We start from the raw sequence: 26,410 nt of genomic DNA, 5'->3' as shown, positions 1-26,410 counted from the left end.
TCAAGCCCTAGCTACTTCAGGGAAGGAAGGCAGGTAAGAAGGTTCAGAGGGTTCAATACACCTGTAATGTTTTCTCTATTTTTTTGGGGGGGGGGTGTTAAATAAACTAAATGAGACAGAGCACAAGCAGGAGAGGAGCAGAGAGAGAGAGAGGAAGACACAGAATCCGAAGCAGAGTCCAGGCATCGAGCTGTCATCACAGAGCTCGACACGAGGCTCGAACCCACAAACCGCGAGATCACGACCTGACAGGAAGTCTGTCGCTTAACTGACTGAGCCACCCAGGCTCTGTGATGTTTTCTTTCTTAACCTGAGATGAGGGGGTGTCAGAGGGACTGCAAGCTGCCTCGGTTCTCCTGCCTCCTGGTGTCTGCAGCCTGGAAGGTAAGCAGGACCTGGGGCATGTATATCACCAACAGAATACGGCAAAAGTGATAGGCTGCCATTCCCGGGATTGCGGGACATTATATAAAACTCCCTGGTGTTGGCCACTCTCCTGCAGAGTGTCTGTGTGTTGCTGGCTTTGAAGGAGCAAGCTGCTGTGAATCCTACGGCCACAGGGTCCTCGGTTGTGCCAGAACCTGAGCGAGGTTGGTAGCAGAGCAGACCCTTCCCTAGTTAAGCCTCTGCCGAGACCCCAGTCCTGGTCAATGCCTTGAGGGCAGCCTTGTGGCACCCCACTAAGCCACGCCTGGGCTTCTGCACTGTGTGAGTGGTCTTAAGCTGCCGAGTCTGGGATTTGCTGTGCAGCTTAGAAAACTAGGGCCGCCCGGGGGGCTCAGTCGGTTGAGCGTCCGACTTCAGCTCAGGTCATGATCTCACAGTTCGTGGGTTCGAGCCCCATATCCGGCTCTATGTTGACGGCTCAGAGCCCAAAGCCTACTTTGGATTCTGTGTCTCCCTCTCTCCATGCCCCTCCCCTGCTCGTGTTCCCTCTCTCTCTCTCAAAAATAAATAAACATTAAAAAAAATTTTTTTTTAAAGAAAGCCAATAACTGGGGGGGTACCATGGTATTTATTCTAGTATTAGCTATCTTTGTGGGTGTTTGAAATATTTCATCGTTGAAATAAAAAGGTTAAGAAAGATCCCTTTGGCGGAAGAGACAAGTTGCAGGGCACCAGCCGGGGGCAAGGGCCAGGGAGGAGGCTGGCGCCATAGCAGGCGAAGGGACAGCACGGGGCAGTGTGAGGTGCAGAGGAGACGCTCCGATGCTGTCCGGACGGTACCGGCAGTGGTGCAGTGTGATGTGCGCTTGTGTAAAAACGTCCCCTCCGTTCCTGAGTTCTGAGGAAAGGGAGGGGCCCGTCCCAGCAGCCCCTCAAAGCCTGGGAGACCTGGATCACAGCCCCCACCCCAAATCAGTACAGCCAAACCCGGGTGGGAGGGGCGGGGAGAAGGAGAGGGACAGTGTTTTCCCAGGGTCCCCGAGGGAGCCCCGCAGTGCGGGCTGGGGAGGGACAGATGGGACGGCGGAAGGAAACAGCTGCAAAGGGTCCGCCAAGTCCCCTCTTCAAGAAGGAAACCCCCCCACCGCTAGCCTGCATACCAGAGGGAGCCATCCTGTTCTCCCCCATCCCCAGGAAATGAGACCCCCATCCCTGCCTGGCCCTCAGTTTCCCCAGCTGTACAGGAGGGATGATCTGTGGGGACCCCGACTGGCTGGGGACAGGCTGGGGGGGTGGGAAATACTGAAAACACCTACTAAGTAGCCAGGTATATCCCACGGGCACTCCTAAGGGACCCTGACAGCCTTAGGGGATGTGTGGGAAGGAAGAACAGGAAGGTCAGGCGGCTTGCCCACTTCTAGGAGTAGAGAAGGACACTGAGTAGGAGTAGAGACACTTCTAGTGGAGAAGGGAACTCTGTCTGAAGAGCAGTGGGCTGAAATAGCATCAGAAGGATATCTCCTTGCTAGGTAGGCTCTCCAAGGACTGAGACCCCTTGGCCCCCTCATCCGTAAAACAACCCTGCAAGGTGTGGTCACGTTTTACTGGTGAGGAGTCAGGATTCAGAGAAGCTAATCCACTTCCTTAGGGCTGCACAGCAAGGGAGAGGCAAGGGTGTCCGCACCACACCCAGGCCTTGTCCTTGAGGGACATCGGTTAGGGCCTGGGGAGGCCCTGGAGGGCTAAGGAAAAGGAGAACTCAAGGTTTTCTCTAGGCTCTCTGGGGTTTTGAAGGATGAAGGGGAGGACATCTCAGGGAGAAAGACCAGTCAGAAATAAGGCAGAGAAAAGAACACAGGTGTTTGTGACGATGCTTTATTTTTTATGTTACAAAGGCGGCAAAAAGTCGTGACACAGTAAAATAATAGCACAGGGGCATCTGGGGGGCTCAGGCAGTTGAGTATCCCACTCTTAACTTTGGCTCAGGTCATGATCCCAAGGTAGTGGGATCAAACCCCTGTCTGACTCCACAAGATTCTCTCTCTCCCTCTGCCCATCTCTCTCTCTCTCTCTTTCTTAAAGTTAAAAAGAATAATAATAATAGCACAAGTTTATAAAGTCAAAAATTACCCTCTCCCCCATCCCCAGACTATCACACTTCCCCAAACTAACAACTATTATTCACCAGGTATGTATCTTCCCTCATTATTTTCCACATCTACACAAATATTTAAAATTTTTTTTCTAACGTTTATGCATTTTTGAGAGACAGAGAGAGACATGGTGTGAGTGGGCGAGGGGCAGAGAGAGAGGGAGATGCAGAATCCGAAGCAGGCTCCAGGCTCTGACCTGACGCAGGGCTCGAACCCGTGTACTTTTCCTGAGGGGAAAGATGGAGAAATGGCCCTGCAGACATAAGAGTCCCCTCAGAACCAGACCTTCTGCCCATTTTTAAGTGACTCACCTGACTCAAAATCGTTTGCAACGCACCTATACGTTTGCAAAACATCATGCAGCCAAGCAAAATTTGTCTGCTGGCTGGATAAGGCCGCATGCTGCTGGTTTCAGATCTCTGAGTTAGGTGTTCCCTCAGTGAGATGCTAACCAGTGAGTTTTTCCAACTCCCCTTGCTTGAATAATCCTTCCCCCTTGCACTGACTCAGGATACCTCCTTCATCATCCACGATCTTGTAAATCCTAGGGTCTATTTTGGGCTTACTGGAGTCTGAGCCACTGATCTCCTGATTCTTACAGTAGAACCACAAGGTTTGAAAGATTGTGATTGGGACACCTGGGTGATTCAGTCAGTTAAGCGGCCGACTTCAGCTCAGGTCATGATCTCGCGGTTCGTGGGTTCGAGCCCCGCGTCGAGCTCTGTGCTGACAGCTCAGAGCCTGGAGCCTGCTTCGGATTCTGCGTGTCCCTCTCTCTCTGCCCCTCCCCTGCTTGCACTCTGTCTCTGTCTCTCAAAAATAAATTAAAAAACATAGAAAGAAAGAAAGAAAGAAAGAAAGAAAAAAGAGATTGTGATCATAGAATCTTGTTTAATATTGGAATGCTTTACACATACACCTCGCTTTTATGTTCCTTAATTTTCTGCCTTGTGCTGGTCTTGTTAGTTTTTGCAGATGAAGTTTGGAATTATTTTATCATTTTGCTTTAAAAAAAAAAAAACCCACACACAGTGGACTTTTGATCTACTGCCTGGTGCTATGCAGTCACTTAGGGCAGTCCACTCACCTTAGGAGAAGCTCTCTGGGTGTTTGCCTTCTTCCTTGCCTCTCGGGGGATTCGTCCTTCCTTTCCATCAGGTGGATGGCAGACATTCCTCCCAAATCTTATTCCCCTGGGGCAGTGTCCACTGATTGTTTCTAGTGGTGGTCACCAGGAGGTGGGAGGAATTTCTGGGGAAGGACTGAGATGGTCTCTATGAATTACAAAGGGGGCTTGGTTTCTCACTACAGAAAATGGGAATAAGAAGCTGGGCCTGGAAGCGTCTCTGTAGAAGGAAGGGAGGAAGGGGCCCCGGGCCAGCCAGCCCCACCTGGGTGCAAACAGATGGAACAAAGGCCAACCCACCCCAGGCGCCCTGGCGCCAGGCCCCCGCGGAATCATAAAGGCACCATCTCCCAGCTGAGGCGGCCACTTGCGACACTTGGCCTGCCTGCCTGCCCTGCCCTGCCCTGCCCGGGAGCTTTGAGGCCACAGAATCGAAACTATTTACCCGCACAATGACTCGGGCAGCAGGAGTCATTGTTAGCACTGATTATTTTATGGAAGAGGGAACAGAAACTGTAGTGGCACGAGTGTCTGGGGCTTGAACTTAGGGCCTCCGAAGCCACCATACCTCCCCCGCTCCTGGTGGTCGCTCACCGGACACCATCCCTACCCCCACAGTCTTCCCCAGCTCTGGCTGCTGCCTTTGTCAGAAACAACCCCTTCCCTCCGTGAGTTTCCTGGCAGCCAGAGAGAGCGGATTCATGGGGACAACAAGACGTGTGTGTTTTGTCCCCACCAGAACGCCAACAACTACCAGGGTCGACAAACATTTGGGAGAAGTGAATGAATCCATTCGACGGACATTTGGGAAGCACCTACTGCAGGCCCATTAGAGACAATGGAGACCCAAGAGTGACAGACACAGTCCCTGCTCTCTTGGACCTGACATGGCAGGGAGAGGGGATCCGCTCCTCTGTTTATTTCTTGCTGGCTGCTTCTGGCACTGGGTGCTCCCAAAATATTGCTTGGCAGTAGGAAAGAAATAAGACCAGGGTAGAGAAACAAGGGTGGGCAGGGGGTTCTTTCTGCGGTTCTTCTGGGCTCTGGGTTCTGGTCTTCAGGTCCAGCTCGGGGATGTAGAGTCTAGGCCTTGGGCTCCACGTCCTTGGTGCTACACTCTGGGTTCCGAGCCCCACGCTCTAGGCTGTGAATTTGCGGGGTCCATGCTCAGGTCCCTAGGTCCTGGGCTCCGTGTTCTGGGATCTGGATTCTGAGGTTCAAGTTCGAAGCCACCATCTCAGAGTTCTTGGATGTAAGTTCTGGATTCTGAGCTCCAAGTTCTAAATTCTGGATTTGGGAGGACAGGAGCTGTGCTCTGTTTTGGGTCTGCTTCCTGAGTACTGGGGTACAGAGTTGTGGACTCAAAACTCTGGACTCCCAGGTTCTGGTTCTGGATTTGGGGCCAGGTAATAGCATTGTTTGCCCGAGGCCAGGTAGAGTCGTTACTGCGTCAACTGCTCACGGGGAAGAATTCTTGTTTGTTTCATCGGGTGGTGTAGCCCCCGTGCCTAGAACACGGCCAGGTGTGGACGAAGGGATCAGCAGGCACACATACGTGCTCACTTGAGTACGTGATCATATAGACACACAATCCCGCCGTCAAGAGCCAGGGCACAGAAGGGCACGACCATCCCTGCCCTCAGTGTGGGTATAGTAGCTGATGGGGGAGGGTGGGCCAGAATGCTGTGAGCTGGGGAAGGGCTGAGAAAGCCACTGTGGATTCAGATGGGCAGGCAAGTGCACATCCAGCTACACACCAGGTCAGTTCCCGCCTGCTCTAGGTGTCCATTCTACAGGAAAAGGACGTGTGCAGGGTGGTGGCGGCAGAGCAGGAGCAGAGGGCTCCTGAGTCAGAGACCCAGGGATGCTCCTCCCACTCTGTCCTGCTGGGCTGAGGTATCTGGGACTTCACAGGAGGCATGCTGGCCTCCACGGGACTATTGCTTCCCCGGCCCCAAGCAAGCACCCTGCCAGCACCGGCAGTCTGCAGTGGGAAGAGTGACAGGAGGGCCTCCTGGCTCACGTAGACATCAGGGCTGCCAGAGAACAAGGAGGTTGGCCATCAGAAAGCCTAATCGTCAAGGACTCAGGGTACCAGAGATGGTGATTAGGGCCAAAAGGAATCATCCATCAGAGACATATGAATAGAGTAATGTAATTAGAGACAGTGGCGTCATGGGAGATGACATCATTCAAGCACGTGATCAGAGGTGGTGGCTGTACATTGAGGATCAGGAGGTAGTGTTCAGAGGTCTTGGTGATCAGCATGATCGTTGATTGCATATATCATTCATCATTGTTCTGGGACATGGGGGACTGAGGGTGTGAGCCACAAGAACGTTTGTGAAGGAAGCATCTGGTGCTCATATTCTTGACGACTGAATGCAGAGGGGACATCAGTGATCACATTCAAGGGCTAGAGACATCCAGAGATCCTGGTGGTGGGTGATCTACTGGGGACCAAAGGCAGCAATGGTTAGAGAATTTAGTGACCGGAGACACAGGTGACTGGTGATACCGATGACCAGGGGGCTGGCAGTCAGTGTTCCTGGTGATCAGGATATAAGGGACACTGGTCGTAAGGGTCCTGGAAGATAAGACTCCACAACCCCTATGCTGGACACTAGAAAGCTGGGTGATTAGCACTGAGGAGACAGGGATGTTGGGCACCAGAGCCACTGGTGACCACACGGACAGTCAAGAAAATGTGGTAGAAGAGGATCCCATGATCAGTGATATTGGTCATCAGGCACCTTGTTGGTTAGAGATGTTGGCGACCGGAGACAAGTGACCAAAGTCATTGTTAAGGAGACACCGGTGAGGAAAATAGTGTGATTGGTGATATTGGAGACACATGTGAGTGCTCAGATCTATCAACTATTAGAAAACCATTGATCAGTGACGTTGATGGTCATGCTTCTTGGTGAACTAGGACACTGATGACTGAGTGCATTGGGGACCAGCACAATTGGAAATCAGGAACATGAGTGACAAGAGGCACCAGTGACCACAACATGGTGAATAGAAGTACTGGGAAAACGCAGTGATGGTCAGAGATGTTGGTGCCAGACACACTGAATATAAATATCGATGAATAGAGGTGCTGATCGGTGGTAGGAGATACTCATGACCAGGTGTGTTACCAGCGAGCCAAAACAGTCCCTGGAGACCCTGGTGATCACATTTTGTGGCTGTCCTTGACCAGACATGTCACTGTCAGAGGCATTGATAAAACATTGGTTGACTTAGTGTTGGTGACCAGTGTTATAGTAATCAGATGTCACAGGCTCTGGTGATCAGACAGGTCACTGACCACGAATATCAGTCATGGTGGCTATCTCCAATGACCAACCTCGTTGAATGAGGATGACAGCAATCAATGACATCAGTGATCAAAAACACTGGTGATCAGGTTTGTCAATGAACAGGAATATTGAGGACCAGAGGACAGAAACAAGAGCTGATCATCTGGGAGGAAGTAGATGGGGACAGGGGCGGAGACAGTCTTCTACAAGAGCCCCAGGAAAAGGATCAGTGTGTAGGCCAAAGGCTGGAGAAACCATGGCCTCCCCTTGTATCCCCAGTATCCACCCAGCCATCAGGACCCCCAATGAGGTGACAATGAGGAAATTCAGATGGGAGCAATGCAGGGGAGGGGCATCAGGGTCTCAGACCCCAGTCAGACAGGAGCCCTTCTCTCCAAATCACTGGGCCGCAGAACCCGTTAGGTCTGACCACTAATCTCCACACACAGGACTCAGCAGCCTGGGAGCCCACAAGATCGGCCAGAGGCATTCACAAAAAGTATTTTATTATTCTTAACAGTATTCACTTCAAAGGAATAGGAGGATAGCATACAATTTTTTTACAGACAATATATAAATGTTGTACATAATTAACAATAACTTAGTTCACTAATCCAAAATAAAACAAGCCAAATAAAACATAAAAACAGAAAATACTGCGGATTCTTTTTCTTATGCGGATACTAGTACAAAATAAGTTACTTCTGGCTGTGGTGCCCCCGCAGCGATCGCCTACCCATATTGCACTTGGTCGACTACATCAGCACAATCCTGGTCCTGGGCCGGCCCTCGCCGGCCGCCGCACCCCACCACCTCCGCATACAGAATCTAAGCTCGGACACGGTTATGTACAGCTGTACCTTGGGAAGGATCCAGACAGCCACAGCAAAGCAGAGCACAACCCAGGCGTCTCCAGGGACCCCGGCAGGGTCGTGGCCTCTCCCTGGACCCACCCCCCAACTCCTGCCTCTGCCACCTGCCAGACCAGCCCCTGGAGGCCAAGAGCAGCCAAAGCCCCTCCCCAGGCCCCCAGCTCCCCGTTCGAGGGCTGTGGGATCCAAGAACTTTTCCAAAAATAATTGTGAAGCTACAGCCTTGGTTTGTAGGTTTTATTCCTTTCCACAGCAAGGGCTTCCGTGGCAACGTACAATTGACTGGACCCAAAATGAGTTTAAAAATAAAACAACTAACTCCTCAGCGAGTTAAGCTTATGCAGTCTTTTGTATATATATATATTTTTTTTCTTTTGTCTCAGAGTGGGAGGGAAGGGGGTCGAGGGGTGAGCAGAAAAAGGATGTTATGTACAGGGGTCCACCTGGCAGAGGAGTCAGGCTGTGGCTCAGGCTCGTTAAGGGGACACGGGTCACACCAGCTTCGGCCTCAGAGCCAGGGGAGCGATCTGGGAGACATTTCCCCTCTCAAGAAAATGTTGTTTCCTTCCTGTGACCCAGCCCTGGCCTGGGAATCTGCGCAGGACCGCCCATGATTGTCTCTGCCCTCCAGGGCCGGGCCGCCAGGGCACACACCGCTCAGCCTCCCTGGGCCGGTGGTGGTCCGGCTATACTGGCTCAGCCCAACCTGAGCTCCAGCTGTTTCAGAGAGGGAAGCCAGAGGGGAAGGTGCGGGCCGAGGGCCCCGCACACCTGCCCCCAGAGCCCTAGCAAGCAGGTGGGCCAAGCGGTACTTGGCGCAAAAAGACCCAGAGAACCTAGGGCAGCTCGGACCTCCAAGTCTCCCAGTCCTTGTTAGAAACAAGAGCAAAATAAATTACTTTTGCCTACTCCCTTCTCCTCCCAAAAACGGTCTTCTTCATTTGTCCCCTGCCTCCCTCCTTTTCTCTTCAAAAAGTTGTCCGTTCTGTTCTCCAAACAATCGTCCGTGATGGAAACCCCACCTGGGCAGGAAGCCGGGCCAAGGCCGCCCCCCAGCCTGGGTGAGGATCTTCACCGTGACCGCTGACGGCCGAGTGGAGCGCCCACAGGAGAGGCAGCTTGGGGCTCCGACTGGGCTGGCGGGAGTGCCATCAGTCTTCAGGGAAGGGCAGGCAGCTAAGGGTTTGCCCCCACCCCACCCTGCCTAGGGGTGCCCAGCCTCGCACCGCGGGCCACCCTCCTCGGCATCCATCCGTCCATTTGTGGGGGGCCGTCCCTAGCCCATGGCGGTCACCATGCTGGATGGGTGGGGGTGGCCAAAGGAGAGACTGGAGGAGGGGTGGATGGGCGTTGGGGTGGGCAAGATGTGTCCCGAGTGGCTGAAGGGTGGGAGGTGGCCCACGGGCGCCATGTGTCCAGCCAGGGCGGCGGCGCTGAAGGGGGAGGCCTTCTCCTGCATGCACTTGGACAGCTCCTCGAAGCACTCTGCACCTTTCTTGTTCTTCTTGGACTTGGTGGACATCTTCCGGTTCCTAGTCTGGATCCCTTCCTTCTTCATGGTCAGCGGCCTGTTCACCTGGGGGCAACCACAAAACCGTCAGGGGGGGTCTAGTTCCCTTCCCAGAACAAGACCCCACCCCCCAGCTTCCACGTGGCGCCAAAGGCGGGTCTGGGCTCTGGACCCCACTTGCAAACGCCCTCGGCCTGCCAGGGTCTTCCCATCAGCCTGCCGCCCTTTCAAGAAAGGTCTCTTTCACTGGGTGGGACCGGCAGGCCAGGCCGTTGAGCCCACTAAGTGCCAGCACTGCCCCCCCATCGACACAACCGAACTCCACACCCACCTTTTGTTTTAAAAAGACACCACTTCCCCAGACCGCTGCCTTGGAGGCCACACTTGCAGCCAGCTTGCCCCCTCTTATGGGAAGCCCTTCTGGCACTTGGGGCTTGCCCGCGGGGGGAACAGCCGCCTCCCAAGCCAAGCCACGCTGGAGATTGTGGCTGGGGCCCCGCGCTTGGCAGCACAAAGAGCCGCGGTCCCCGGGGAGGGGCGGGGCGGGCCGGGGAGGGGCGGACTCACATTGTGCAGCTTGTAGTAGAGGCCACAGGCGTTGCAGACAGGGTCCCCGTTGGCGTTTCGGCGCCATAAGGTGGTGGTTGTCGTCTGACAATTTGCACAACAGGTGCCGGCTCTCCTGGCGGCCGACTGGGAGGGGAGGGTGGCGTCAGCAGGCTGGGCTCCCACGCCCCACCTCGACCTCCCTCCCCGACCCTCACCCCAACCCCCCGGACCTGCCAACTTAGCCCAGGAGCGGGAAATCTCACAGGGGAATCCAAGCATCTCAGAAGCCGTGGAATTTTAGAATTTGAGACCTAAGCCATCGCAGAACTCAGAATAAAGAACTCTCAGAAGCCTGATCTCAGAATCAACAGGGGCGCAAGAGCTGAAGGGAAAAATCAGCCACCGCCCCCAACCCTTAAACTAACTCTGTAAAAGGGGAAACTGAGGCCCTGAGAAGGGTTCTTTTGGTTTAGAAGGCTGGCTCACATGTCCGCATGACTCTCCACGACCCACAGTCCTGGGTGTGACCTCGCCTGAGGCCAGGGCAGGGACGTCAAATGTTTAGGGAGTCTAGAGCGGCACCGTCCAATATGATCGCCACTAGCCAGGTGGGGCTGTTTAAGTTCAACTGAACTACGATTTAATAAAATTAGAACTTCGTTCCTTCCTTTGCACAGCCGCATTTCAAGGAACCCACAGCCCCAACCATAGTGGGCAGTGCAGATCCAGAACATTTCCATCACCGCAATGCTGGTCTGTCCCACACCCTGTACCCCAAACCAGAGTGCTCACTGCCCCGCAGCCCCTCAGGGAATGCAGGCCAGAGATGTCTGGGAATAAGTGCCTGGTTTCTGGAAAAGGGAAAAGTGAGAGAAAGTAAGAGAGTCTTCACCCAAGAAAGCAGATCTCCTCTTGTGGGCCCACCGGCCCAGCCCCACAGTGACAGAATGTGTCTGTCCCCCGCAACACTCCCCAGTGAACTGCAGGCAGCAGGGCTGGGGTTGGGGGAATGAGACCAGCAAAGGCCAGGAGGGCCCTAGGCCGGAGCTCCAACCTCCTCGACAGCAACAGCGGAGGGACCTGCCGGTCTGCTGCCTCAGAGGCGGGGAGGGTGAGGGTGAGTAAGCAGCCTGAAGCTGGAATTCTGACTCAGGGGCCAACACCGTATCCTCCACCCCTACCCCCACCCGGGCCCTCACCCCGCCCGCACTCAGGGTGGGGAAAAAAAAGGGGGCCCCCAAAGCGGCCAGCGATTTAAGCCTCATAAATCACTTCGCCCTGAAAAAAATATATTTATTATTCTTAGCATTTTACGCATTATTTGCAGAGCGGAGGGTATTAGAAATTTCAAAACAGCCCAGCGAGAGGCAGGACTGAGCCGAGGAGAGGCTCTAAAACTCGCGGAGTCCGGAAACAGATACGCGAAGTTTCCTTATCTTCAGGCTGCAGATGTCCGGATAGGAAACTCCGGCAGGAGATCCGAAAGGGCATTTTTTTAAATCACTCAAATGAAAATACACAGTATAGGTGACTCCATGGAAAAATAATAAAGGGCAGGTTTTTTTGGTGGTTGGTGTGTGTGTTTTATTTAAATAAGCGTGAGGAGACTGTGTTCTGGGCTACAAGGAAAATTACTTCATGGCCCTATTTTTAAAGAGAGTTAAACAGAGGCCAGGGGACAGGAGTTGGGCCCTTGGACACTCAACTTTGGGGAGCCCTGAGCTCAGTGGGGGGAGGGTACCTGGTGGGCTGCAGAGGGGGAAATCTGGCCTGAAAAAAAATCTGGCCTAAAAGAAGGGTGACCCCAAGCGATTTAAATGATAAGAGGATTTCAAGAGGCAACGCAGCTGCATTTGAAGGGTTTGGTGGTGTTACTCTTATTTTTTAAATAAATTGCCGGCTCCAGTCCAGGTCGGCGTCAGGGTGCTGCCCACCGGCCCCCTCCCCAGCCACCTGCTGCCCCGCGCCTACCAGTCTCCGCTTAGGCTTGATGAGTGGCCGGTTCTGCCCATTCATCTTGTGGTAGAGCCCGCAGGCGTTGCACAGGTAGTGCCCGGTGCCGTCCCGCCGCCAGAGAGGGGTGGCTGTGGCCCCACAGTTGACGCATTCCCGGCCTTCTGAAGGGGGACAGGGAGAGACGCCGGCCCGCTTAACGGATAAGGTCGAGGGGAGAGAGGCAGGGGTGGGCCAGCGCCAATCAGGCAGCCGTCTGCCTCGGCCCGGATGCTTCAGGGGGTGACTTTTAGCTCCAACCCTGGGCAGGAAGAGGGACCCAGAGGAGGCTTCCCCGCCGAAGGAGATGAGTTCAGAAAGTAGCTTTAAGGCCAAGTCTCCCTCTTCAAAACCCTGGCTTGAAGGAAGGGAAATGGGGCTGGAGGGAGGAGTGGGGCCAGGGCCCCAGGGATTCTGGGCGCGACAATGAAAGGGTATTTACAGCAAACTTCGCCGAAGGCAGGGCGGTGGCAGGAGTGGCCCAGCTCGACCCGGCTGGGCCTGGGAGGACTCTGCCTTGCTTTCTAGTTCTGCCTCTTCGGTCTGTCCCTTTCCCCAACTTCGTCTGCCACCTTCCGATTGATTCTCTGCCCCGCGTCCTCTGCCCTCAGCTCCTACCCTCTTTCTGTTCTCGGAGCAAGGGAATTTCCTTCTTTCTCGCCAGCTGCCCTCTTTTCCGCTGAGGCCCTAGAATTCAGTCCTGGACTCGGATACAAGGTGTTGCTCTTTAAAATAAAACACATCCCAAGCCCTTTCGTTTTGAAGTTAAGCAGACTAAGTGACCTTGGTCTTCTGTCGGTGGTGGTGTTTTTGGTTTTTGGTTTTTGTTGTTGTTTTAAAAGGCCATCTGGAATTCAAATACAACGTAAAACAAACTTGGGAGAAAGGGCTAATTTAAGGCAAGGTAGCTGGCCTGCGAACAGGGGCCCTGGGGTGGGGCTGAGGTGGGTGCCAGCGACGGTGGGGGCAATCAGGCAGGGTAGCTGGATGCCTTACATCGTGTTGCCCGGGAAAAAATTTTCCCTATTTAGTTTAAACTAAATTGTCGATATATCTGGGCAAGGAAAGGTTCCTGGACTCAGGAGTAAAAGTTTTAAAAATCTTCTTCTTCCTTAGCTTAAAGGGATTAGAAGGGAGGCATTGACAGCGAAAGCCCCGCGCTAGCTCGGTTTCTGCTCTCCAGCCAGGTTCTCGGACGGAACCAGTGTGGCCCCAGCCGTCTCCTCCGGCAAAGGGGCAAAGCTACCTACAGCTTCATCGCCTCACTCCAGCCTTCGGGGAGGGAGAGTGAAGGATGCGCCAGCGGGCAGGGAGCAGGAACGACTCCCGGGAATGCTGCTTTGGGGGAAATCTCCCAAGGAGATTGGGAAACATCGAAATCCCACGATTTGGACTGCCTGACTTGGAGAACCAGATTCCTTAAGGGTCTGGAGCGTACGCACAGCACCCACAGCACCCACAGCACGCACACACACAAAAACACGCACAAAAACACGCACACACAGCCTCGCTGCTGTCACTTGCTACTGCATTCCCTCACACAAGTCAAGAGGCTGCTCAAATTTTCACTTAAGATTCAGGGAAGGGAAGGGGGAATCCCCGGTCTGGGTTCAGTCTGGCAGTGGCCAACCTTGGAAGGGAGGGTGAGGAGGGGGAAGGGAAATGAACTTTGGGGGCAACCCTGGACAGTTAAGGAAAGGACAAAAGTTTTAGGGCTCCCTCTCCCCCATTCTGGGTTCTCAAACGTCTGTTGGGGTCTATTAGAGAGAGACTTCACCCATCCCCAGATCTGGAAGACTGGCACTGCCCCGCCTCCCATATCATAGCCCCCGACCCCCATGAACAAAAGCACAGACCAACCCCACTCCCATTGGCTCCCTGGCACTTGTCTTTACCTGAACAGGAGCGTGCCTTGCTGCGCTGCTTAGGGGTGAAGCTGGAGGCAGGGCCACCCAGGAAGCCTCCGGGGTGGAAGAGTCCGCTGCTGTAGTCGTGAGCAGCGGCGGGCACGTAGGAGGGGTAGGTGGGGATGGGGTGGTGTGTGGCAGGCTGGGTGCCCATGGCAGCCAGGCCTGGGCGCAGGGGACTGCCGCTTTCCATCTTCATGCTGTCGGTCAGTGACACCTGGTACTTGACCCCATCCTTGTCCTCCCCCCGGGCTGCATTACCCCCTGCGGAAGAGGAGGCTGGGGAGGCAGCCCCGGTGGTGCTGGGGTCAGGGGACACTTCCTTGGGTGGAGTGGGTGGGAAGCCGAAGAGGTGGGAGCCAGAGTGGGCTGCAGTGGGAGTGAGGGAGGCCACAGAGCTCCCGCTGCCTCCCCCGCTCCCACCCCCTGCCCCTGGGTACACGGAGAGGGGGCCTCCGGGGCCTCCAGCAGCTGAAGGGTGCAGCGGCGTCTTGGAGAAGGGGCTCACGGTCCAGGGATTGTGGTGGTGCGCTGCAGCCGCGGAGAGGGCTGCTTTACCCCCGTCGAGCCAGGGCAACCCCGGGCTGTGCAACAAGTGTGGGCGGCACATCTGGCCTCCGGTCAGGCGGGCTGCGGGAGGAGGGTGAGGGGTCAGGGTGCGCAGAGGCCGAGTCGCGCCATGACAGATACGCGGGACCACAACTCACAAAACAGCTAGCAGTAACATTCTTCCCAAAGAAAACCAGAAACATAATACCCCAACCGGTAATAATCAAGAATGTCAGTCCGGAGCTGAAGGACAAGTGGCACCCGAGGAACCCCACCAGACCAGGGCCTCGAGGGAACCCGCACAGGCCAGCTGGGAATTGGGCAAACACCCTGCGGTGCCCAGACCCTCCTCAAGAGGCTGCTGCCCCCACCTTTCCCGCCCCAATTTTTCAGCTGCCTCGATTCCTGCGGAGCTCACATCCGGGAAGCAGGCCGCCGGGCCCTCCTCCCCTCCCGCGCCTGGCGCGCGGCGCACGGCTCCTGGGCTCCCAGTCACCCACTGGCCTTGGGCTCACCGTGCGCGGGGCTGTAGGAGACGCGCGCCCGCGCGTGGGCTGGGTTGGCGTAATAGGGGTTGCCCTGCGAGTCCAGGTGGTTGAAGAAGACGTCCACCTCGTCGGGAGGCAGCAACTGCGCGGGCTCCATGTAGTTGTGCGCCAGGCCCGGATGGTGCGAGTCAGGGTGCTGCGCGTTCAGCACGGCGGGGTGCGCCATCCAGCGCGGCTGCTCCGGCGCCACCTCCATGGCCGGGAGTGGAGGCTCGGGATCTGGGCCGAGGCGGTGGCGGCGTCCCTGCGCGACGGAAGGGGGCGTGAGGGGCGCCGCCACGGCCTGACACCCCCAAAGTCCCGCCACGCGGAGTCCCGCACGCCGCTGCGCCCCAGCAGAGCCCGGCCGAGGCACAGTCCCGGGTGGGAGGAAAGCTCAAAGCTCAAAACGAAAGGAAGGCGGAGGAGATCGGTCAGCCTCTCACATTCACATGGTGACCCCCAGTCCCAGAGCCACACATCCGTGCACACCGGCTCACACACGGGCACAAGCCCCGACACCAATGACCCCAACAAACACAGAGTCTCACTTTAAATCGGACACTCACACTGACCCCCCCCTCCCTCCTTCCCGGGACACAAACGCATAAACACAGACTGAAAGTTGAAGACAGGCGCCTGGGCACCCACTGGGCACATGATCTTAGCGACACGCACATACCTGCACTTGGCGCCGGATACACATACCAGCTTGACGACCCCCCCCCCAAAAAAACCACACACACTAAGCCCCAGCGGCTGGGAGCCAGCCTCCCCCCACCCCCGCCCCAGCTCACTCCCAGGAGGCACAATCAAGACCTCTCACCAAGGCACACCAAAGCAGTCACCCGAAGCCTGGCCCCGGCCTTGACCCACCGAAAGGACCTCTCAGAGCTTGGCGCGCCCCAGGCCCCCCGCCAGCTCTCGCACCCCAAACTTACACACGCAACGCCGCAGGGAGGGGGGCCACGGCCTCGGGGACGGAGGTTCAGCACCGGCGGGAGCCCCGGGAGTGGCGGGCTCAGGAACCGCGCTTCAGGCGGCTGGGCTCACGGAGCAGGAGCGGGGGACAGCGCGCGCCTCGGCCTCAGGCCCGCCCGGCTCCGGCCCCTCGGCATCCTCCGGCCGCCCTGGCGCCAGCTCGCGACTCCTGCACAGACATGAAGCGGGGGCCGTGCACGCCTAAGAAGCCCGCGCCAGCCAATCAGCGCCGCGCGCCGCCCAGCCTCCGCCCCCCATTGGCTGCGCCCGCAACTCCCGGACCGCCGGACTCCCGGACTGACCCGCAGGCCTGCCCCCTCCGCCGGCGGGCCCCCTCCCAGCGCCCTCCCGGCGGCCCCTGCTGCCAGTGCCCCCCGCCGGGACCCTCACCCCACCGGCAGACTGCTGCGCCCCCTCTTGCGGACACTCCTGGATCCGCCCAACCCCAAGACCCTCTTCCCAGTTACTAACCAACTGGAGACCCCCTCCCCGGCAGCCTGGGTCCCGCACCCTCTGGGCGTCTGGGTGTCCTCTCCCCAGGACCCCCGCTCTTCCACTCTCTCAGATCCCACCTCCTTTACCACTGAACGTGGCCAGTTGGAGTCCCAACTACCTACCCAGGCCGTTCCCTCCCCCGACTCGGGCTATGGCTGAGCAGGGGGTTGGGAGGACAGCTTCGAGACAGCAGGAGCGGTGAAGGGCAGGAACTACGGGGCTCGAGTGGGCACCTGGGCCTCGGACAAGAGGCCGTTTAGGACTGTGCTTGACCGGGTGGAGGTGGCCTGGCTGGCGGCTCCAGAGAGGGGGAGGGGGCGTCCCCTTCCCGGGCGTGGCCTTCGCAGACCAACGGGCCGAACTGCCTGGGGCGAGGCCATGGAGACCCGGACTGGCGCCGGCGCCGGCTCGAAGGAGACGCCTCCGGGCAGGAGAAGGCATTTTTCCCTCCTGGGGGTCCCTAAGGCGGCCCCTGGGGAGAGGGAGGCGATAGACGGAGAGCTCTGTCCCCTAAGTCACCTGGAACTGCTCTCCACACACCTCCAATGCACAGATCCAGCTCTGTGGGTGGGGTGGGCCCCCGTGCACAAATCTCCTTGCTCTCTCCCATTGTACAGACATAGGAGACCGAGGCTCGAAGGGAGCCTATGGCCGACGGGGGGGGGGGGGGGAGGGTCGGAAACAAAGAACTTTGGGGAGATTGAGACAGGTGCGGGGGTAAGGGGGGAATAATCGTCGTCCTCCAGCCCCTCTCCCTTAGCTGGGTCTACGGCTCTCGTAGTGGGAGCCCAGAGGGATCCCAGGTGGGTCCGGGACAGGGGAGAGGGCGGGGGTCCGGGCCACCCCCGGGAGGGTGGGGGGAGGGGCGGCGGGATTGACAGTCGGTAATTGGGTAACTGGAGGCGGCTTCTCCGGCCGGGCGGCCCCGCCACCGCGACGCCGGGGCCCTGACGTCACCCGATTCGCCAGGAAATGAACTTTTTAATAATCCGAGGAGGGAGGAAAGCCCTTGGTCCCCTCGGCTCGGGGGGCTCCCGGCCAGGCCCGGCTCCGCGGGAGCGCCCGTCACCCTGTCCCAGACCAGCTCTGGGCAGCGCCGGGGGGCGCAGGCACAGGCTAGGGGCCTCCTCCTGCCTTTGCGTCCGGCTGTCCGTTGATCTGTCCGAGGCCCTGGCGGCAGGTAAAGACGCGGGGCTGGAGGCGCGGAGCCCCATTTGGCTGGGAACCAGCGCGTCTTGGGCGCTTGGGGACCCGCCTGCCCTGGCGGCCCGCTGCGCCTCCCGCTCCGCTCCACTCCGGGGCGCGCGGAGCCCGCCTGGTCTACTCGGAACTCCGCTCCGCATAAGAGGAGGCCGGCGCCAGCTGAGTAAAGCGCGCCGGGGCCGGGAGTGGGAGCGCGAGGCCGCGGGCGCCGGGCCTCTGCGGCCAGGCCGGGCAGGTGATTGGCCTCAGTGCCTTCCGGTTCGCGCTACCCGAAACGCGCGCGGTCTGGCCGGGACTCGCTGCCTCTCTGTTCGTCTGTCTCTCCTCCCTGCCTTTAGTTTATGATTCTTCATCAACGCGTAAAATGCAATCGTCGGAGCCTCGAGACTGTTTTGCGTCCCTGGAACCTAGCAGGAGCTTATCAAAGACACCGCCGCCCCGGGGACAATCCCTGGTGTCAGGCAAGACTGCCCCGCCAGCTCGAACCCCGGGACCCAGCTCAGGAGGCAGCCAGCCGCTTGCCAGACCCGGGGCCGTGAACGCCGGAGCCGAGCGGAAGATTTCCGTGGGTCTGCGATCCGCGCCTCGGCTCGCAGGGAGGTGGCTACTCTGGGCTCTCGGGAAAGCAGGTAATTCGCTTTATTTTCCCCAAAGGCGTGGTTCAAATTACCCCCGTTCGGGGTGGGTCTGCAGTTTCATCATTACGAACTCGGCTAGAAGCCCCTCCGAGGCAACCTGAAGCCCCTCTGGGGCAGCGTCTTGGGCCACCGCAGAAGTGGAGGTGACCAGCCTGGCCGGGCCCCCCGCCTGAACGGCAGCCCTGAGCTGCCCGCTGGCCTGGCGCAGAAGCGAGCGCTGGCGGGGATTTAATTACCCCGCTCGGCGGCTCAGAAAATCGCCGCGCAGAGGAGCTTAGCAGGGCAGTTAAGCAATGCTTGAGCAGGGGCCTCGGGAGATCCGCACGAGTCTCCCTTCCCGCAATCCCGGCCTAGAGGGGAGGGAAAAAAAAAGGGGGGGGGGGGAAGGGAGCCCTGCCAGGTCTCTTGAGGCCCCGAGGTTGCCTTCCTGCAAAAGGCAGGCAGGCAGGCAGGCAGCCGGCTTGGCGGAGGCCTCCACTATGGTTGGAGCTCCTGCGTTGGACGCGGGACTACTGCGTTCTCCCGCAGGAACGAACCCGCCTGGGAGAGAGAAGAGGGGCGCCAGGCAGGAGAAGGCCCAGCTGGTCAGTAAAACACACCTTCCCCATCATGAGTGTGTGCATATGCCAGACAGACCAAGGGCCACTAGTCAGGCATCTTGCCCAGTAGGCAGCAAAGACCATCCTATCACTTGTACGCAAACAAACGTCCGGGGAGGCTCAGGGCAGCCCCCCCAATCAGCTAGGATTGTGAGGGGCACCCTCACACATGAGGAAAGCAGATTTATTTCGGTTTATAGCCTGGGGCTTCAGGGTCTCCAGAACACCTTCAGAGGGACGTGACCCCTTTTCCATGTTTCTGTTGGTTTCCAAGGGTTGTTGCTAATGCGGGTGCTGCGTTTTGATCGCACTGAGAAGCTGTCACTTTCCTTACATGAGAACAAGACTTCAGGAAGGACTGGCAATGGGCAGCAGAGAAACTGAATGTTCCAACAGCCTTTTTCAAGTAGCCTGAGATTCCCCGAGAAAGCATGGGTCCTAATGGCTCAAGATGCGTTCTCCGGGGAGCTGGAGGCTCAGGGATCCAAGGCCAGGTTCTAGTGGGCTTCACCCACCGGCCTCGGCTCTCAGCTGCCCCTGCCCGGTCTTCCCCTCCCCTCCGTGCCCTTTGTTTAAACTTCCCTCATCCAAGGTGGCCCCTCTGGGACCATAAGTTTGCCCTCTCTTTGTAACCTAATTCTTCTCGCCTTTTCCTATGGGCATCTAATTGGCCAGCGGTGGAGGGGAGATTCAAAGAAATCAGTTTGCTTAAGGACTGCCTTCCATAGGGATATTTAATTGGCGAACCCAGCGACCTTCGAGCCCCACACTGGGGATGTGCCTTGAGGGGTACTGAGGAGGAAGAGGGAGCCTGCTTTAGCCAGAGGGGTTCAGAAGTCCCCATAGAGTAAGGCCTCAAATCTGCTCAGGCCTGCAGCCATCCCCCCACCCAGGGGTTCTGCAATGGAGGGACAGGACTCCAACAGCCCCTTCTGCTCTCTGGGGTTCATTTTCAGCCCCCCAAATGTGAAGGCTTCTTCTCCTCTCTGGTCTCCATGATGGCTTTCCCACCCTTTACGTCTTTAGGGCAGTTTCGAATCGTAAAACCCGGGCTGAGAAGTCTCAGCGCCCTGGGCTGAGGTGCCTGCGAGATCATGTATCTCCTTATCAGGTTCTAACCACCCACCTCCAAGCCGTACAGCCTCCCCCATAGGCCCTGCTGAGACCTGCAGACAATCGGTCAGCGTTTCTCCTTCCTTCAAGCACAGGCACGGTTTACTCCGAGAGCCTGGCGGTCCTGCGGCCCGGCAGCATGACAACTGGTAAATCCGTTTCGTTAGACGCAATTTGTTTGCAATTTGTCGACCCGGCTGGGAAACTCTCTCCAGACGCCTGGGTAGCCGCAACGGCCCTACCTGCTTCTCAAATCCTGCCCACTCATAAACGAATCCCAGCGCTAGGTGCCTGTGTAGACCCGGAGCTCACCGCCAGATGTTCCCGATCCCCGGGAGACGTAGCTTTTTCCAAAACAACGAATTTCCTTCCGTGTTTTCCGGGAAAGGAGCGGCCGCCACTCCCGGGGGCCCTGAACGCCGGATCTTTCCCCTTGCGGTTGGGGCAACCTGGAGTTCAAGCCTGGCCGCCGCCGAAGGATTCTGAATGCCCGGCGTCCAGACAGACCCAGACCGCCGCCGTCTACGCCTCCCGGCGGCAGATCTCGGAGCCCGCGGCGGCCCCATTCTTATTGAAATCCCACTAAACAGATTCCGGCTCCGGCTTGGGGCAGGGGGGAGACTTCCAGACCCGGCGCTCTCCCCCACCCGCACCCCAGCCACACAGGATAAAGGGCCGCGGGGCGCAGCGCGCGGGGGCGCACGCAGGAGCGAGCCGGGTTAAGCCGCGCAAAGCCGGCGCACGGGACCAGCCGGCAGGTGCAGCCGCGGCTCGGCGGCCGGGCTTGGGCGCCTCCGCCGCCTTGGCCCGGAGGTGGGGGCGGCCGAGACAAAGACCCCAGCTCGGGGGCCGGGAGGTGGGGCGCTTTGCGAGGCATCGGGAATAACCGGGGCTCGCGGCCTATGTGTGGCTGCATCCGAGAAATGGGAAAACAAGAGGCCCGACGCGGGCCTACTGTCCTCGACTCCGCAAATACTCCCTCAGCATCAGGCCCCTATGACCTGGGGTTCGAGCCACTGGTAGGACCAGGGCAAACCCCGAAGGCCACAAGTCAGGGGCCACGGGCTAGGGGGACTGCGTTTAGGGGGCCGGGTGGTTCAAACCTGGGGACTAGAAGGGCTCTGGGGCCAGGCGGAGGTGGGGGTACTTACCCAGCGAGGTGCGGCGGGCGGCGCCCCCGGGTGGACGGGGCCGGAGCGGAGCGGGGCGCACAGCGCGGTGCGTGGCTAGGTGGGCCCACAGGACCCCGGTGCGAGCTGTCGGCGTTCACCAGCAGGGCCCGGGTGGCGCGCTGAGTGGCCGCATGGTGCGCGGCGGGCCGCTTTTGTTCGCCTGGTGGCCGACGGGGGCCGGCTGGGGTGGGGGCGAAGGCAGCCTGGAGATAGAGACTTGAGCGGCGAGCCGGGCGGCGCTGGCCTCGTTACCTCCCTCTCGCTCCTGCTGCCTCTCCCTCCCCTCCCCCGGCCGCAGCGGCCGCTGCTTTTTATTTCGACAGCACTTTGAGGGGGCGGGAGCGCCGCAGGGGGGCAGGAGGGTGCCCAGAGCTCTGCGCCCCGTTTCCCTGGTCCAGCCGCCGGGCGGCAGGCCGAGGGCCGGAAGGCACTCAAGGCGCAATACCTTACTCGCCCATACTCCAGACTACTCCCGCCCTCGCAGGGGCGCAGGAATGAGCACCTATTCTCTCAGGGGTGTAAGCTCAGAAAGCCCGGGACGTCTCTTTTTCGAGACTCTCCCCGGGGACCCTCATGAGCCGTGGCCACAAGCGCTCACACACACACACACACACACACACACACGCATGTACACAGACGCCTGCTCCTCCAATTTGCTTCCAGTAGTGCTCACACATGCACACTTCTGTGCACACGCGTTAGCGCACACAGCTGTGGCTACGTGGAAATTCTCAGTCAGGAGATCTGGGTCACACTGACATGCACGCGGGCATACACCCAAATGTAGCTTGACAATCTCGCACACACGCGTACACACACACACACACACACACACACCTCCCTCACTTCCAGGCTGATTTGGGCTAAATGTAGACACATGGCCTCTCCCTTCCAAGCCACCTATACTCTCACCCCAATTCCCAAACTCCCAAGGAGACCAGAGCATTTCAGGAGTGGAGTTTGAGGCGGCCCCCTGGCCCATCCCCAAGGAACCCTCTCAGGAAAGAGAGGGAGTAGAGGGCTTGTCCTCGGAAGGCTGGGCAGAGGAGCTGGGGTGTGGGAATCTTCACCCCAAGAATGCTAGGGGAATCTGGTCCTTGAACTTCCAAAGTCCCTACATCAAAATTCAACTCCACAGTGGGGGTCCTCCGCTCCCCACCCCCCCCTGCCCTGTCCCATTCCAGCTGCCCTGGGGAGTGAAAGTGGCCTGGGGATCTTCGGCCCAGAGAGAAAGTGCTTTGCTTTGGAAGGACTGGGAAGTCCCTGGTCCTGGGAAAACTAGTGTGTGCCCGAGAGAAGTGTCCAGCCCCCCCATCTCTGTGGCCATCTGCTATCTGTGGGTCTTTGAAGCTGATAGTGACTGTGTTGCACGTGTATGTGCTGTGTGTGCTCGGAAGAACATCTATCCTGAGGGCCCCTGTGTGTCTGTGTGCATCTGTGAGCATGTGGGAAGTCTACAAAACTGAGTATATTAGCACGCCCATTTCTTCTTGTGGGTCCCTGGGAGTTTTATATCGAGAGTCTGTGTTCTGTGGGTCCCTGAGAGTTTGTGCTTCATTATGTGTGGCTGTTTCAGAGCATGACCCCAAAAGTGCCTGTGGGAAAGTGTGTCTGTGGAACTGGATGTGTGTCCCTGTGGCTGTGTATCTGTGAGATCATTGTGTTCGTGAATCATATGATGGGAAGTGGGTATTTCCAAGTGTTTATTTATAAATTGGTGTGTGTCCCTATGTGGGTCGGTAGCAGTGTGTGTCTGGGTATCCTGTGTCTATGAATCGGAGCGTGTGTGCGTGTGTGCGTGTGTGTGTGTGTGTGTGTGTATGTTCCATCCTTCTTTAACAGCACTGGGTATTGGGTGTGTAACGTTATATCTTTGGACGGATGATAGGAGCGTGGACAGTGAATCCAAGTGTGTCTGCACATCTGTCTACAGCTCCACGTATGAACTGATACGTGTTGGGGTGGGTGTTTGTGTCTGTTTATCTAGGGTGTGGACATCTGTGTGTATGAATGTATCTTGGAACTATGTGTATGTACTTCTCTACCCAGTACTACCCTGGGTCTGTCGTCTGGGGACGAGTGTGTCTCTGGGTGACACACATACTGTGTGTCTTCCCAGATCACCCACCATCCCTAACCGGCAGGGCAGGCGGCCAGTGGAGCTCTGGGGTGCCATTTGCCAGGGCACTCTCTGTCTGTCTGTGGGAGGGGGAGATGAGCTGATAAGGCTTATCTGCCGACGCCAGCGCCATGCTGAATAACTGCTCTAATGAGGTGGCCTCGCTGGGACCACCCGCTCCCAAGGCCCCCAGCCTCACTGGGGAGGGGCATGAGGGAGCCAGTTCAGGGGCACGAGAGCAAATCCCCGTGAACCCAGCAGCGCCTGAGTGTCTACAGAAGCTTTTCTACTTCTGTCTTGTTTCTTCAGAGGGGGGTTCCAGTCTTACACCCCCACCCCACCTGCCATCTCTCTGCTGGGCTGGGCTGGCCTCTGGTCTGCTGTCAAGAATACAGTCTTAAGAGGGTAGGGGGGTGTGGACTGAGACACATGGAGGCCCAGGGATGGAAAGACCCAGAGAAGGGAGAGGAGGACAGGGAGACCCGAGGACAGATTTTAAAAAGCACCGGCCATAGAGGGACAGAGACGCCAGTAGGGGCTGGAGGGGTGGGTTGGGGACACGCAGGAACAGACAAAAACAAACAACTTAAAAGTGGCAGAAAGAGTCGGAGCGATGGGAACAAAAACAGCAAACGCGCTAACCAGACACAGCCATGAACAGAGAAACAAGGGAGGAGACATACAGAGAGGAGAGAGAGAGAGCAAAACACAACAAAAACAGAGATATGGGAAGGGAGAAGGGAACCCAGGCAGGTTCCCGGAGCAGTGGGGAGAAGAGGGGGAGCGGGAAGGGCCCCAAAGAGAACGAGGGAAAAGTAGGGAGGCCGAAGACGGGCTGGGTGGGACGGACAGACCGATTGGAGGACAGCGGCAGTGCCAGTGCCGAGCGCCGCGCGGACGCCAGCGCGGGAGGCCGAGCGCCAGGCTGCGGGCCGGGAGGGCGTGAGCGCAGAGCCCGCGGGCCGGGCGGGGCACCGAGGCGCGGGCGGCGGTGGCGGGCAGGGGGGTCCGAGCGGGGCTGCGCCGCTGTCCGGGGTAATTTTTCATCTCGGCCGGCTAATCTTTGTTCCCGGCGAAGATAATGAATAGCCAATCGTTATCTGCCCGGCTCCCGGAGGCTGCCCGAGAATGGGGTTGTACAGGGCTGGGAATTGTTTCCAAAGTGCCGCGGAATAAATGGTGTTCCTTATCTCTGCCTTCCAGATTATCGGAGCCCTTTCAGAGCGCGCACAACAAATGCGCCCGCCATCGAATGCATCATTTACCACCGCAGATCCGCGCGCTGATGGGCAGGCAGATAGCCGTCCGCGGGGGGCACGCCGGGCGCCCTGTGCCCGCGCCGCCTGCCTGCCTGCCTGCCTGCCTGCCGGGGGCACCCGCGCGTGCGCCCCCGGGTGTGCCTGGCATGTTTGCATGGACATTCGCGTGTGCCAGTGGATGGGCACTGAACAAGAAAGGGTATTGGTGTGCATGCGGGCATGTCAAAGAAGTGTGCTATAAGAAAGCGCAGGTGTGCAAGCCCATGCTCACCGGCGTGGTGGGCGTGTGTGCTGTGAATGCCTGGAGGGGGCCCAGCTGAGGCTGTTGGAGGGTGCACAGAGGAGGGGGTATTGCACGTGAGTGCGTAGGCACGAGTGTCACTCAGGGTGGGAAGGCAGGTGTGGGAAGGAGTGGGTGTGCAAATCCGTGTGTACAGGGGTGGTGGATGAGCGTATTGAGTGCCACAGTGTACCTGCCCTCGAGGAGGCCGTTGAGGAGTGCACACAGGAGGCGGTGTCATCTGCCACTAGGTCGCGTGCCTATGTGTATATTCAGACACGGGTGTGTGCCTGCAGGTGTCCGACCCTACTCAGTGCTCTGGGTTCCTACGTGCCTGTAAGCATGCGCATCCGTGCATTCCTGTGACTGTCAGGAGTGAGTGTGCCGCGGGTCAGAGTTCACCCCAGTGTGTGCCTTCGGGGTGCACGGATCTGTGTGAGGGCGGTTGTGTTGTTGTGCATCTATATGCCTGGGTGTGCCCGGGTGTGCCATAGGAGGGGCCGGGGGAAGGGCGGTCGTTGGGGCCTGTCCCTGCGCCTGCCTGGGTAGGCTCAGGACACACGGGCCGGGACCCCTCTCCAGCGTGGGAAAGAGACAGCCAGAGGGGAGAGAATGGTGTGTGCGGGTGCGACAGACTCCACAGCAAAAGGGGTGGAATGTGCTAGTGACAGAAAACGGGGTGTGGGGGCGTGTGAGGAAGAAAGGTCTTCGAGGAGTTTGGGGACACCCAGGGGTCCCAATAGCCTCAACAGGCATGCCCTGCCGGGGGCCCCAGAGCTCCCCGCTCCGGACCTAGGGAACGAGAGACCCGAGCCCCGCCGCCTGAGGTCCCCGCGCAGTGAGTGACACGCGCCGCCGACAAAGGCTGTATTTTTCCAGGCTCGCGCCCCGCCCGCGCGCGCGCGATGGTCCCCATGGCGACGCAGATAGCGCCGCAGCCATTTTCCCTATCTCCCCGGAGTCTATTATACGGCGGGATTAGCTCATCTCCAGGCAGGTCAAACCCAAAGTCACACAACCTGCGGCGCGGGCCCCGCCCCCCTCCCGGCCGCCCCTCCCCCGCCGGGGTCCGGTCTCTGCCCGGCGACCCTCGAGCTGCGGCCCTTGCGCAGGCGCAGAGCGCCACCTGGCGGCCACGGGTGGCCCGAGTTGGGGTCTCCGGGAGCCGGCAGCCTGAACCGGAGTCACCAGGCAGAAGAGCTGTGGCAGGGGTCCTTTCCTCCAGGAGGTGGACTCTCCCAGAAGCAGGGGCTTTGTTTTGTCACTGCTGTGTCCCCAGGGCTGGGCTGACGCACGGTAGATGCTCCTTAAGTGTTTCTTGAAAGGAGAGATGGATGGCAGGAAATTACAGACCCAGCAAACTGTCAAAGGTCACGCAGCTTAGTTGGCCACAAGAAATCACTTCTTAGACTGTATCCACTGAATTTAGAATAAAAGCCAAACTGTGCAATAGCCTTTGCTGACCACTCAGACCTGGTTTCCCCCTTTCTTGCTCCAGTGGGAGCAGCCTACCTTCTGTTCTTTGAACAAACCAGAACATTCCCACTCTCAGGCCTTTGTGTCTGCTGCCCCTTTTACCAAGAGTGTATTCTGCCTCTGCTCAGATGGCACCCCTCAGAGCGCAAAAACCGAGCCTTCCGACTTTCCTTGGTCGGCATTAGGCATTTCTTTTAC

At 58.1% G+C, this 26,410-nt stretch overlaps 1 protein-coding gene and 1 long non-coding RNA gene across 3 annotated transcripts; one reads left to right on the top strand and one right to left on the bottom strand.

Annotated features, from left to right (window-relative positions):
* Nucleotides 1-7,460: 7,460 nt before the first annotated feature.
* GATA2 (GATA binding protein 2) lies at nt 7,461-16,041 on the bottom strand. The gene is made up of 6 exons (XM_043588273.1): nt 15,819-16,041; nt 14,866-15,142; nt 13,790-14,431; nt 11,874-12,019; nt 9,921-10,046; nt 7,461-9,419 (listed from the first exon to the last, which is right to left on the bottom strand). Exons 2-6 carry the CDS (start codon nt 15,092-15,094, stop codon nt 9,120-9,122), a joined length of 1,443 nt encoding a protein of 480 aa, XP_043444208.1. The 5' UTR covers nt 15,095-15,142; nt 15,819-16,041; the 3' UTR covers nt 7,461-9,119.
* A 663-nt stretch (nt 16,042-16,704) lies between these two features.
* On the top strand, nt 16,705-26,188 carry LOC122487587. 2 transcript variants are annotated; one of them, XR_006298414.1, is made up of 3 exons: nt 16,748-17,533; nt 17,895-18,185; nt 19,068-26,188. It is a non-coding gene; the product is annotated as an uncharacterized LOC122487587 (long non-coding RNA). The 2 variants fall into 2 exon arrangements; XR_006298413.1 differs by having other exon boundaries at nt 16,705-18,185.
* The last annotated feature ends 222 nt before the right edge of the window (nt 26,189-26,410 follow it).

Source organism: Prionailurus bengalensis, chromosome A2, assembly GCF_016509475.1.
Source record: "Prionailurus bengalensis isolate Pbe53 chromosome A2, Fcat_Pben_1.1_paternal_pri, whole genome shotgun sequence".
NCBI classification, from domain to species: domain Eukaryota; kingdom Metazoa; phylum Chordata; class Mammalia; order Carnivora; family Felidae; genus Prionailurus; species Prionailurus bengalensis.
Note: the sequence above shows the minus strand (reverse complement) of the source record. Positions and strands in the feature narration are given on the sequence as shown.

Bases quoted from the DNA above. Each gene is read 5' to 3' on its own strand.
- GATA2 (XM_043588273.1), bottom strand. From the start codon at position 15,094: ATGGAGGTGGCGCCGGAGCAGCCGCGCTGGATGGCGCACCCCGCCGTG. The intron at 14,432-14,865 runs GTGAGCCCAAGG...CTCCTCCCGCAG, and splicing joins CTCCTACAGCCCCGCGCACG to CCCGCCTGACCGGAGGCCAG. The intron at 12,020-13,789 runs GTAAAGACAAGT...GTCCCCCTTCAG, and splicing joins CAAGGCACGCTCCTGTTCAG to AAGGCCGGGAATGCGTCAAC.